Source organism: Ylistrum balloti, unplaced genomic scaffold, assembly GCF_031769215.1.
Source record: "Ylistrum balloti isolate Yb309-2 unplaced genomic scaffold, AGI_CSIRO_Ybal_v1 Utg369626, whole genome shotgun sequence".
In the NCBI taxonomy this organism is placed as follows: Eukaryota; Metazoa; Mollusca; class Bivalvia; order Pectinida; family Pectinidae; genus Ylistrum; species Ylistrum balloti.
The window spans coordinates 102,937-116,392 of NW_026781894.1; the positions used below are offsets into that span (position 1 = coordinate 102,937).

Genomic DNA, 13,456 nt, shown 5'->3' on the forward strand with positions numbered 1-13,456 from the left:
TAGAGGAGGTAAAAGGCCAACTATGTGAAACGTTCTACTTTGATATAATCAAGATCATGCTTAAGGATAATAAGAACCTGTCCTTGTAGAACGATCTCGGTACAACAATGAACAATACAGCCTTCTGTGATTCCTGAAACAGACACTCCGCGAGAATATTACCCGATCGTCTGTTGTTGCCATATTTTAACTCGTTCCACAAGTTAACAGTCACATTACAGTCAAAATAGCAACTTGAATATCGCCTGCCATGGAATGATGACCCGCCATTAGAAATTGCCAATTAACCAGCATACATTTCATTCCGATTCTTAGCAGACCATGACTACATAAGCTAGTATATATAGTTAATGGTAAATAGCCTTTTAGTCACAATGTTTGTCGGAATGGCTTTGATTAAAATGATGTCACATATACAAATATTTTTTTTTTTTTGGTTTGTAATCCTTTCCCTCGTTATAAAAAAAAGCACGATAGTGCAATGGTAACTGTTCATTCTGATCTCCCAGAGTTACTGCCCTTTGTTTCACTGTCAATATGGTATAACCTAAGTTTGATAGTCGATGGGGGCCGAGAATATCAAATGATAGTTGCAAAACTAACAGATCCGTATGTTTCGTATGATGACTCAATACGAAGTAGAAGCAAGAAAGAACAAAAGCTTATAAAATGTGATCACGGTTTTATACAGAAGAACATGTTACATAGTCTGGTAACAATATTTGTAACAGCTGACTGACACATGACTATCGGTTATCATGGTTCCCTCTGGTGTTAACTCCAGATGTCTGGTTTACATAGTGTTCACCACACATGTCATACATCAACATTTGGTTAAATAAATCTATAAGAATAATGGGTCACAAATGATAATGCTGAAAAACTGGTGTGTGGTGAGAGGAAGAGAAGAGCTTTGGTGTAGGTATGGTATACAGAGGAAATCAACTGAATTCATCAGTTAACTACAAAGATCAATTAAAAATATCTGTCATGGATGACATGCTGAAAAGACATGTATCATTCCTAATTTGAAAGTTATAGGGCGAATACCGGTATTGCATATCATGGCAATTCAATTAACAAAATTTTGTCAACTACACGTACATAATAAGACCAGCCAGTCCTTGATAAAGTACTGCCTGAGTTAGCCAGAAAAAGCAAAAAAAAAAAAACACATGTGATTGAATTTTGTGACTATAACCTATTAGCTCCAATGTTAAAAGGTCTAACTCTTTCTGCTTTCACAAAAAACACTTTTCCAATGATCACATTATTTCTCCCACTTAATATCTTTAAGAATAGTAAAAGTCACCGTAATTATATATTTGTTTAAAAAATATTGAAATCTAAAAGTCACTTGCATCATTTCAATTTACTCCATTTAGAAGCCTACATTATATATAGGCAATGTGCCTATGCTATTAATTTAGACAAAAGCACCAGTTACGTAGCATAACATACACATTTTACTGTCAAATTCATTAAGTAGACATGCAAATGTGCTCAAAATATCATATCACTGAAGATTACACCAGTTTTGTAAAATATCCTTCATCCAATTGAAATGCAAATACATGGTACATTATGTAGATTGGGTGCTTAGGAATCTGCATAACATATACAACACATAACTTCAATAGATTCAAACATACAATGGAACCCTGTTAATCTATTTTTTCAATCTTCTTAAAAAGTATTTTATCCTTACATTTAGACAAGATTTTTGGTGTGTGAATCATGTAACTTGTAATAAAATGTGCCAAAAAGATCTTTATCACATATGCTTGCAGATAAAGAGGTTGGATATAAAATTAGTGACAATTTCCACTTTTCATGTAATATCACATACACTGCTAATTAACATTGTACACCAAGCATTACAACTAATGAAATCAAATGTAAGTGCAGATTCACAAGGTTCCAATGTATATATGCAAGACAATCACAATATTATTGTGAAGGAAAATAAATCTGGTGCTCATTCACAGTATTGCATAGCTATAATCTAGTAAGATCAGTTATACAATTATATAAATAAATAGAAGTTCTATACAAGTATATGTGGTTCCTGGTACAATGAACAACTCAATACATTGCAGAACACAATAAGGAAGATGCAAGTCTGCTGTCCAATTACTGGTGATATTCTAGACCAATTACTGGTGATATTCTAGACCAATTTCTGGTGATATTACCAATTACTGGTGATATTCTAGACCAATTACTGGTGATATTACCAATTACTGGTGATATTCTAGACCAATTACTGGTGATATTCTAGAGCAATTACTGGTGATATTCTAAACCAATTACTGGTGATATTCTAGGTGATATTCTAGACCAATTACTGGTGATATTCTAAACCAATTACTGGTGATATTCTTGACCAATTACTGATGATAATCAAGACTAATTACCAGTGAAATTCTAGACCAATTACTGTGGCATTCTAGACCAATTACTGGTGGTATTCTAAACCAATTACTGGTGATATTCTTAACCAATTACTGATGATAATCAAGACTAATTACCAGTGAAATTCTAGACCAATTACCAGTGAAATTCTAGACCAATTACTGTGGCATTCTAGACCAATTACTGTGGCATTCTAGACCAATTACTGGTGATATTCTTAACCAATTACTGATGATAATCAAGACTAATTACCAGTGAAATTCTAGACCAATTACTGTGGCATTCTAGACCAATTACTGGTGGTATTCTTGACAAATTACTGGTGATGATCTAGACGAATTACCGGTGATATTCTTGACAAATTACTGGTGATATTCTTGACCAATTACACATGATATTTTAGTTCAATTACTGATGATAGTCTAGACACGTGACCATTATTGGTCGTATTCTAAATTTAGTGTTGATCAGAAAGTTGATTACTGTGTAAAACAAAATGATTATGCAATAGTGAAGGGCTCCACCGTTTAATGAGAGATTGCTTTGTATGATTAAACACTGTTTTTTTGCAAATCTTATATACAATGTTGCACATTTCCTTTTCCACCGTGTATAGCCGCCATTTTTAAAAATCTATGCTTTTCTCTAATTCTTTTTCTGTGTCTGTATACCATTAATGATGTCAAATGTTGTGTGATAATTAATGGTAAATGAATGAAATCCATTTTATCTGTATGTAGCAATTCTGACTTGATGTGTCAAAGCACAAGGATCTAGTGTAATACATTGATCAGTTGAGCTCTTACCTATATGAAGTTAAGCATAAACAAAGAATGAAATTACAGAATAACATATGCAAATTTAACTGCCCCAAACCACCAACAACCAAATAAGTCGGATCAATAACAATGGAACACGTTTAATATATACAAGTATTTTCAATCAGTTCATAGGAGAGTTTCCTGTACTGCCATGGCAAGTCTTTTAACATTGAGCAACTAACACTGCACAATTCCTGCAGGTCTTTGTACAACTTACAACAGTGGGCTACTAGGGTAGATGTTTACCAGTAATTGGACACTACAGACTTAACACTTGTTGTGGTCAATTTGACAGTTTACAGCTTATAATTAATTAACATAAATAGAGTTTACAACATAAGATGAATGCAGATTTTCAATAAAATTAAATATTTAAGTATACAGACATGTATCAATGTTTTCTTGGTTTTGTGATAATTCAGCTAAATATAAACAGAAAATTAATTTGTAGCAACAAACAGTTATTGTCGTCTTACTGTTTTTACTATCTACATTACATACTATAGAATATCTACAATTCAATGCCCATCCTCCAGATAGTCTTCCATTCATTTTAACCCATCAGAAATTAGCTGTCTTAAACCAACCATTCATTTTAACCCATCAGAAATTAGCTGTCTTAAACCAACCATTCATTTTAACCCATCAGAAATTAGCTGTCTTAAACCAAGACCCTAACTACAGCAGGTTCACCTAAACAATGAAGGCATTAGTGACAAAGTTTCCAGTATACCTAGTATCACATGTGAACAATGGATTTCATTAACTGTATGGTTATCAATAGATAAACTGGCTTTCCAGTACATACTGTATACAACCTACATCAGATTTCAAGTCCTTGGATAACCATACTTCTGCTATGCAGTTTTTTGACTTTACTAACCAATATTTGAATTCTGGTCATTCAACTCTGGCCCTTCTTCTGATGTCCATGCTCTGACCACTGATATTCTGTCACTGTTGCAGCTAGTTGACCTCTGACCCTGATAGTGCACTCCTGATCCTGCTAAATATATTAACCTTGCTAGCTGACCTCCTTCCTCAGCTAGTACTGCGTAGATAATAGAGAGGCCTATCTAGTTCGCTGATTTTCTCCAAGGATGGTTTAGAACAGACGATCTACATCAATGTGCCTATATATACATATTCCTCTTTTTATAAAAAGAAAATGATTAAATCTTTAACTTTTGATTGTGAGCTATAACATGCTTTTTCATTCTTATAACTGAACGAAAATTTCAGTGACTAAAATGAATGATATATGCACATTGTAAAAATCTTTCTTGTATTTAAAAATCAGCTGTGTTATATGATGATAATTTGGGAATAGATATGTATTAGCATGTTTTTACATAGAACCAGTACAACTTAAATTGTGAGACATGAACAACGCAATGCAAATGCGAACAACATTATAATGATCATGAAAAATACCCTTTTCCATCATACAGTTCACACCAAAACCCATGGGAAGTATCAAGACAGACAAGGTCACGATAGGAGGTAGCCTTGACCATCATATAGTGCCTGAAATGCTCTTGACCACCATTTTGGATTTATTTTTGGCTAGAGCTACCATTTAGTTATTCATAAGTAAATTAATACACTCAGTGCATATGATTCATATATTAATGTATGTACTGTACCCTATGTAGAGTGGATATAAGTATAAAATACTTGTGAAATGAAAACAATTACAAATACATAATCAATAATAACAAGATACAAAACAAAAATGTACAATGATTGGAGACATACATTTAGTACATGTACGTGATAAATTATTTAGAGCAAATACTTCAAATAATTCCTATACAACTCATGAAAACGAAAAAATAATTCTTTAATAGTGAAATATGAAAATCCCTTCAAAAGATTAAACAAACCTAAAAACAAGAGATACCACAGGGATCTTGGTGCCCACCATTGTTTGATTTTTATTTGTTCTTTAAAAGTTCGATCATTTCCAATCTTTTCTCTTCTGAAGAAGTAATAGTGATATCATGCGATATAAAATTTTCATTGTTGAAATACAAGACGGCCACCTGTTGTCCATTTTCTTTCTCTGAAAAGTTCCAATATCAAGCAGGCACAACTAGAGACCTAGGGGAACCTACATATGAAATCTAAGGGAGATCCATCCATCAGGCCTAAAAATATAGCAAAACAAACTTTCTTTGGTAAGATCCAAGATGGCTGCCTGTCGGCACAACTAGTGACCAAGGGGACCTACAAATGAAATTTGAGAAAGATCTATCCAGTACTTTTCAAGAAGTAGAGATAGCAAAAATTGTTCTCAGACGAACAGACCATGGACAAGAGACCACGCACAAAAATTGATTTGAATAGCCTGCAATCTGATGGTGGTGGGCTAAAAGAAGAAAAAAGAATGTCTTGTTGGTGGTAAACTTTATCAATCCACGGAGAGCTTTTATGACCAATTATCAATAACATAAACTTAAGTGTTAGGATATAATGTCAAACAATATAAAATGGTTTAGAATCAACAACAAAACAATCTATCTTGTATAAAATAGAGTAAAAATCAACAGAAAACTGAAACAATGGACCACTCTGTTACTTCAGTGCAACAGTGACGGCTGCAAGGTAGTTATTTGAATAGTTCCCAAATAATACCAAAGATCACAACATATTCAAGGCTGCAATATATTGGATCAGTGTCTGAGCTACGTTACTCTTTTACGTAGTGTAAATTATTCTATTCTAGAGAGGGTCTGATATTTTTTCAAAAAATACAGCTACCTGGTGTTAAATCTGTACCAAGATATGCAATACACCACCATATTTTAATTTTGAACATTCCTTTTGTAGAAAGATGACAATATCCTGGTATATGCTGCAGAAATTGGGTCACTGTTACCTCATTCTATGAGAATTTTACGATCACAAATTATATTTCATTGAATTACTTCTTTCAATGAGAAATATGTAGTGTTATTTTTTTTTCAAATCGGCTGCAGATTGTTGCATCATCTCTTAATATTGTTATATATCTATATATTATCATTGATACAAAGGCTAACAGTCATCATTACACAAGTCATGATGGGAAGTGTATGAAATGGTGCAGAACAAAATTATGCAATCATTCAACAGGATAATAATACAACAATTTTAACATGTAACTTCTAAATCATAGAAATTATAAATAGGCCACATGGACATACATAGAATGTCTGCTGCTCCACATGAATTAAATATCCAATGAAAGAAGCAGAGATTTAGGTAAAAACACAGCCACATGTATACACACACCCTCACTAAATCACATACAAATTAACACATCACAGGAGCTGCTTAACTTCAGGCAGTTAAAGTGATAGTGACCAAAGTATCTCTGAATCACATACAGAAATTCCACAAGCTCAGAAACTGGAGTTTATTTAATAATAGGCAAGAAGATCTACATGCATGTTTACCTATCCCAGGTCCTGCCACACTTCCATTACAAATTATAAACTAGTACAAATGTACTGAGATATCTTAGATGACGATTTCTTCGCTTGTTAAACCTGTACAACATCTTACTGTTTGTTTTTGTAACTGATAACAGTGGAAAATCTAGATTCATTGAACTGTTGTAGAGCTTACAGAGTGATGAGACAGTGATATATTAGTGCCAAGCTGAAAAATAAAACTCCAATGTAAACAATACATTTGGATTGTCAAATCCACAGCCATACATACGTTTTAAGTTATAACAGATGTATCAAGTGATGTTCATTAAAAACATGCAGACAATCCAGACATTGGATCAAGTACTCCAATGGTCAAGTTATATGCCAATTCCTGATACACCCTTGCCAATATCTCGACTTTCTGGTCAGACAAACTGACTAACGGTCGAGCTCATGGGTCAAAGGTGAAACTGATCGATGAGGAAGAATGTGTCAAGTATTGGAAGGTCAAAAGGTCAAATCAGAATCGTTTATGAATTGTCACTGTGTTGTGTTAAGCAAATGGATTTTTTCTTACTACTCCATAACCATCCAGCTGTGCTTCAACATTAAGAAGTAGTCCATGTTGCTAGAAATGGACGCTGTGGTTCCTCAAGCCCATAAAACAATGTTCGGTCCAACCATTTCGGTGCATTAATTTCTAAGGTCTATATTATGTTCCAGTAATATCCATGTAATTTCTCTATCTCTCTATCTCAGAAGGAACTTATATCTTGTATCTCTACCACAGCAACTGATTCCTAGAACATGTTCTCATGGCCTGCTAACACATACAGATTGGAATGAGCAGTCGGGTCATCTGTTGGTCGACTCTCAAGAAGGATCACCCTTAAAAATAAAACACACATTATTATATATACAAGCTACAAATTATCAGATGCTTTAGTTAAAGAGGAGGGAGACCTTGAATGATTCCTGATTAATTGCATTAAAGATCTTTTAAGAAAGTTTAAACTGTTTAGGTTTAACCTGTCAAATATATTATTCAAGTTCATTTAAGAGGAAATGTCTACTGAATTTTCTTTACATGGAATTACATTAAATATTACATTCAAGTGATCAGATATTTCATCAACTTCTCACTGTAGTATCGTCTATGAAACAATCTTTATAGCATAGATATCTAGATCACTTTCGCATAGGAGGTTGAAACAATTGGACTATCTGAACCAGCCAGATATTTGCCTGGTATAGATTGGGACCAAGGCTGGCCTGGAGAATATGCAACATGTATAGTTAATGAGTCCAAGCCATGATTGTTCAAAACTAACTTGCTGAATAAAGCAGGGTTGGTGCACACACATTTTCAAGAAATGTTTCACCTTTAAGTTAAGTAAAAATGGATGAAATTTCGTTTTTGGTTCCATGGTTTTATGTTTGACAGGAGATTCTGAAACTGTGCAATTTGAGCCTTTCATATATCAGGTTTAACATCCAGTACATGGAATAATTCCTCAAGGCCTAAATCATTTTAACTGGATTTAATACAAGTAAGTGGACTTACGTGTATCAAGGAAATTGTAGTTATCTGAACTCTTATCACTAATCTTGAGTATTAAATATCAATAACCATGGTGATGCATAATAATGCAGATTACCTGTCTGATCCTAACAGTCTGAATATTCGGCTCCGATCACAGATTTCTTGTGTTACCTGTAAATTAGAAATTAACAAAAAAAAAAAAAAAAAAAACATCTAAATAAGTTTTAAAACAGTAGCAGGTATCACAGCAATAAAAAAGTCTGTTGTAAAAAATATGAAATATAAGACTGGTCTGAGAGAGGTGATTTAATGTTAATTTACATCCCTTGACATGATATAAACAGTATTCTAAATAATACCATATATATTTGGCAATAGGTCCAGATACAGAGATAAGGCCATCCATTTGTATGATTGTACAAAGTACACACAAAATAATAGCACATGTCAATGCAAATTTTGAAATAGATATAATATGGCCCCGCTCATCAGCCTCATGGGGGTCAGATAGGATCAATATGGGCATACCATCAAGCCATCATCCTTTGCTCATAATTATTACCATGTTTGAAATGTTTTTAATGGAAATAAAATAATGCTCAAAAGTCCATTTTATCCTATATAAACTAAAGTAAAATTTAACCCCTCTCCACAGGGAAATGTGAGATACTGGGGTCATGAAATTTGTAATTTTGGTAAAACACCTTAAGATGCTTCCATCCATGAGGAGCATTTGATTCTACCACATCTTATTGTTGCAAAGAAGATTTTTGAAATCTTGAGTCAATATGACCCCTTTTGGCCCTGTCCTTCAGGCCCCTGTGGGATGGGAACCATATAATTCACCTTTTTGGTTCATCCTTGGCAAGAGAAGGTTTCTGCCAAATTTAATTGATATCAGTTCAGGGGTTTTTGAGAAGAAATTAAAAATGTTACACTGTTTACGGACGCATGACCCTGGAGGTGATCGCAATAGGTCACCAGGAGACTTTGTCTCAGGTGACTTAACATCTCGTAGTCAGTCTCCTTCCATGACGACTAAATCAATATTCATAAAATCAATCGGACATGATGAACCAATTAGGAAAAATAATATCAGTTACCACATGTTCCTCAATAAAGATATTGAGTAACAGTATCACAATGGTATACAACTTACTTCATTTGCTTTAAAGCTTCGTCCCTGCATACCATGCTTGTGGAAGGCTAACACACTGTCTTGTAAGCACACTGGAAAACATGATTACATATAATGATATCTCTGTCTTTAATCTAAAACATATTTGTGAACTTTTCCTTCATTTAATGACATATTGCTGAATAAACACTGTTTGAAATATTAAATTGTAATGTATACCTGGTACTTGTTACTGAACTTATCTAATTTTGATCTATCCATCGAAAAAGTAGTCTGAATCCAGATCATATCAAACTTTTAGGTGAGATACAATCAAAATATTCTATGATAACAAATGCACAGACAACTTGAGAAATAGTTCAACTCTTTTCACGGTGTCACATAAATGACAGTTTTAAAGGCACAAGTATGAAATAAGTTTGTTAATTGGAAATTATATCAATTATATTCCAAATGTTCCCATCGTGATATTTCTATACAAAGCCAATACTTGCCTAATGATTCCACTGCAGAATCAAAATGTAACTCTGCCGCCTGGCGCTTACTTGACTTCAACTTGCCTGACATATTTACAACTTTTATATATTCTGGAAAAAGAAAATAAGGTTTTAACTGATTTCACCAAAACTTTGATGAGCGGAAGTTCAGTATTGTTTAGTAGTTATCAAAGTCTTTATCTGTCCTGTTTGATAATTTGATGGTCCATGAAATTTTTAAAATCATTACCTAGTTATGGCTGTGCCAGTAAATCACAGCAACAATGAAACGAAAAAGACTTCTATAAAACCATGAACTTTTAAGAGGAAATAATTTTCCTTGAGTTTGTGGATCTCCTCAGTCCACAAATTTATCTGTCCATTATGAAACCAGGTTTACTAAGCTATATATCTAACCACCAAATCAGGTGGCAAAAAATATTGATTTTTTTTTTGGAAAAATCATGGAAATTAAACCTCACAAAAATGTATAAATTTACAGTATATACATGTACAACAATTATGAAAAAAGTTTCTAAACTGGTATTACTACAAAAATGTGCTGAATGTTTCAGAAGGGAAGCTAGGAAACTGGAATACCTGCAGAAAACTCATAAGGTTAGGCAAGTACCCAAAAACCTTTTCAATTTTGATGTATAACAAACCTAGTCATATTGCTGAAATGTATGCACATTATCACCTACACCATCAGACTAGCAAAGGATAAGTTTGAGATTGATTTAGCTACATGTAGTATCTTAAATATAAGTTTACTTACTATCAAAACAGACTAGAATAGTATCTTTCTCCAGCTGTGTCACATTGACCACAGGTAGTTCTTCTCCTGTAAAACAGTACTCACATGTAACTTGCTAAAAATATTTCACTCTAAATAATGTAAAGTATCAACAGACTGCAACAGGTTTAAGTACACATAATTTTTCATTTCTGAATGTCATAAAAGTCTATTGGACATTTGAATTTTATTCCTAATCAGGCCCAACTTGTATAAAACATCTGAACTTCCTCAAGTCGAGATTTTCCTCAGCTAATATCTCCTTGAAAATATCTTGTATGAAAATTCCTCAAGGAATTTCAGGACATCCAAGCCGATGACTTCCTCCCGTTCCTTGAGAAAATTTTATACAAGCCGTTTTTGAGGAGATATCAGTTGAGGAAAATCTCAACTTGAGGAAATCTCAAGTTGAAATGTTTTATACAAGTGGGGCCTGGTCAGGTAACTATGTCCCTTGACAGGATAGAAGTGATTCTTAAAGTTTATAAATAAGTACATGGATATCTGTATTCATTACCACTTACCATCCCTGTTTTCAGTTATCTCTGTAAACCAGTTGGAGTTGGAATTCAAGTTGATGATATCAAACTTGAGCAAGATCTTTTCATCCCTGCAAACACAAACCAACCCTTGAAAGACATGTGTTAAACTCTAATACAGCATAAGCAATATTACAGACCCAGTACTGCGACCAGGTTAAAGTTGAAAGTACGACAAGTGCTATAACCTGTAAACAGTGATGTGTAAAAGTTAGAAGAAAATAACTATTATTTGTAAGTACAAATTCAAAAACAAGAGCAATTTATACAAGTGCTACAACAAAGTCCTATCATAAATTAATCAGTAATGTGTAAGGTTATAACATTGGTGCTTTAAATTCTAATTATTCAATTAGGAAAAAATCAGTATTTACACTTGTATTGCCTGGTCTCTAGGTGAAGCTTACAAACCCCTATGTTTCTATCTATAACATTTAAGTATGTGCGAATCTACAAGGTTATATACAGTATTGTCATTACTTTAACTGAATGTTTGTTTACATCCTTATTTGTCATATTGTCAATGACGCTCAAGTAGTGCCATATATTACTTCTGATATAATATGGCTGTTTAACTTGCTGCAGTTGTTATGATGGGTGTTATTTGTTTTCCGAAATGTTGTATGGAAATATGTGGTTTTGTGTACCTGCATCAAAGTGTAATCACATTGGGGTAAAACACGAGGTACTCAGGCCTAACTGTTATCAGACTACACTATAAATAATATAATTGCAAAAATTGTAGTGTACACAAGTATTTAATGATCTAAACAATTAAGAATTTTAGCAGTAAAGGTTACAAAACCAACATTTTCTTCATTTCACTTTCCCAACATTCCCACCTTATTTCAGCTTAATGGCACAAGTGGAAACATTGCAGCCATTATCCCATTTCTGAACAACCAAAAAAAAAAAATCATATAAGTCACTAAGGAACATTTCAGGCATGTTTGAACAGGATCTCAGTGGTGGAACTTGATATCATAATTAGGTGTTGTTCAGGAAAATCATGATTGTGCCATCATGTTACAAAATTGCTACTTGTCAAACTTCTGACGAGACCAGAAAATTGAAACACTATGCCGGCTTCCTTTCCTTCACATCCCCATATAAAATTTTTCTCAAGTTCCACGGATACCATTGAATTAATAGTTTACAATGAGTTTTCCAAGTTGGTAGTGATTTTGATTTCCGACTGACTCGAAAAGTGAGAGTACTTGGTGGACCATCTTGAATTCATTTTAGCAGATCCCATTGGTGGAATTTAAGAAGTTAAAAAAAGTTTCCACACAGAGTTTAAGTTTATTGCATTAGCACTTTAATCTATAACTTTAACCATAATCAGTTAACTGTATACTAGAGGGGTAACCCTTCATGATTATAATGATAACGGATAAAGTAACATAAAAACCAGAAATCATTACTGTTATCAATATCAGTAAGGTGATTACACTCTAAATCATATCCCTGTTACCAGGGTGTAAATGTTATCACAATATTAGAACTGTACAAAACACTGTGCCAGTGCAACCATTATAGAATTGTAACAACAAATACAAGTGCTCCAACTCATAAATATGTAAGATTAATGAAGAATTACAACTGCAAAGAAGTGTCTGATTATAATAGTAGAAGTGGCAATACCAATACCAGTAAAATGCATTTCATTCTATCATTTGTCATTGAAAATGATTAATGAGAAAAAGTATTTTATCAGTAACACATGACCTCTTTGAGTTATTTTTCTGCAAAAAAAAAAAAAAAACCCAAAATCTAAAAAATCCAGAGATCAGCTAGTTCCAAGTAGCAGAGAATACAAGTTAGTAAAGACAATGTCTACTGGTTTTAATTTTTGTTTGATTTCATTATAATAATATTTCATTGTAGATATACCAGTACCAAAGTAACTGAACAGTACATTATTCATTTTTTATATTAACTTTCTTTTTCAAAAATTCAACTTCAAGGAATTTCTTAACACACCTGGGTAGTTTTGATTTGATTATAAAGCTATATGACAATGCTATGACCAAACTGAATTCAAAGTGAAAAATAAACCTCCTACATATTGATCCCAATTATTTTTGAGAAATAAAAGTATAAAGACATATCATCTGGTTTAATGCTTTATAATCAGAATCTCTACCACAAATTGTTTAAATCATTGAGCAAAAATACATAACTTATTGAAAGACAAGTAACAAAATATTAAACACTGGCATAAAATTTCCCTTACTATTTATTTACATCAATAAAGCTGAAGGATAGCATGAAGTTTATGCCAATATTACTGACCTGATTGTAAACTG

General features: G+C 33.2%; 1 protein-coding gene across 2 annotated transcripts in view; it reads right to left on the reverse strand.

The window, feature by feature from the left end:
* Positions 1 to 662: 662 nt before the first annotated feature.
* The window catches only part of LOC132551659 (mitogen-activated protein kinase kinase kinase kinase 3-like), a 52,531-nt gene continuing 39,737 nt past the window's right edge, over positions 663 to 13,456 (reverse strand). For both annotated transcript variants that reach the window (XM_060215846.1, XM_060215839.1), the window contains 6 exons: positions 11,133 to 11,218; positions 10,591 to 10,656; positions 9,831 to 9,923; positions 9,358 to 9,428; positions 8,314 to 8,369; positions 663 to 7,543 (listed from right to left, as the gene is read on the reverse strand). In XM_060215846.1, the coding sequence (XP_060071829.1) occupies positions 7,456 to 7,543; positions 8,314 to 8,369; positions 9,358 to 9,428; positions 9,831 to 9,923; positions 10,591 to 10,656; positions 11,133 to 11,218 (460 nt within the window). In that variant the 3' untranslated portion in view covers positions 663 to 7,455. The remainder of the gene's footprint in view (positions 7,544 to 8,313; positions 8,370 to 9,357; positions 9,429 to 9,830; positions 9,924 to 10,590; positions 10,657 to 11,132; positions 11,219 to 13,456) is intronic.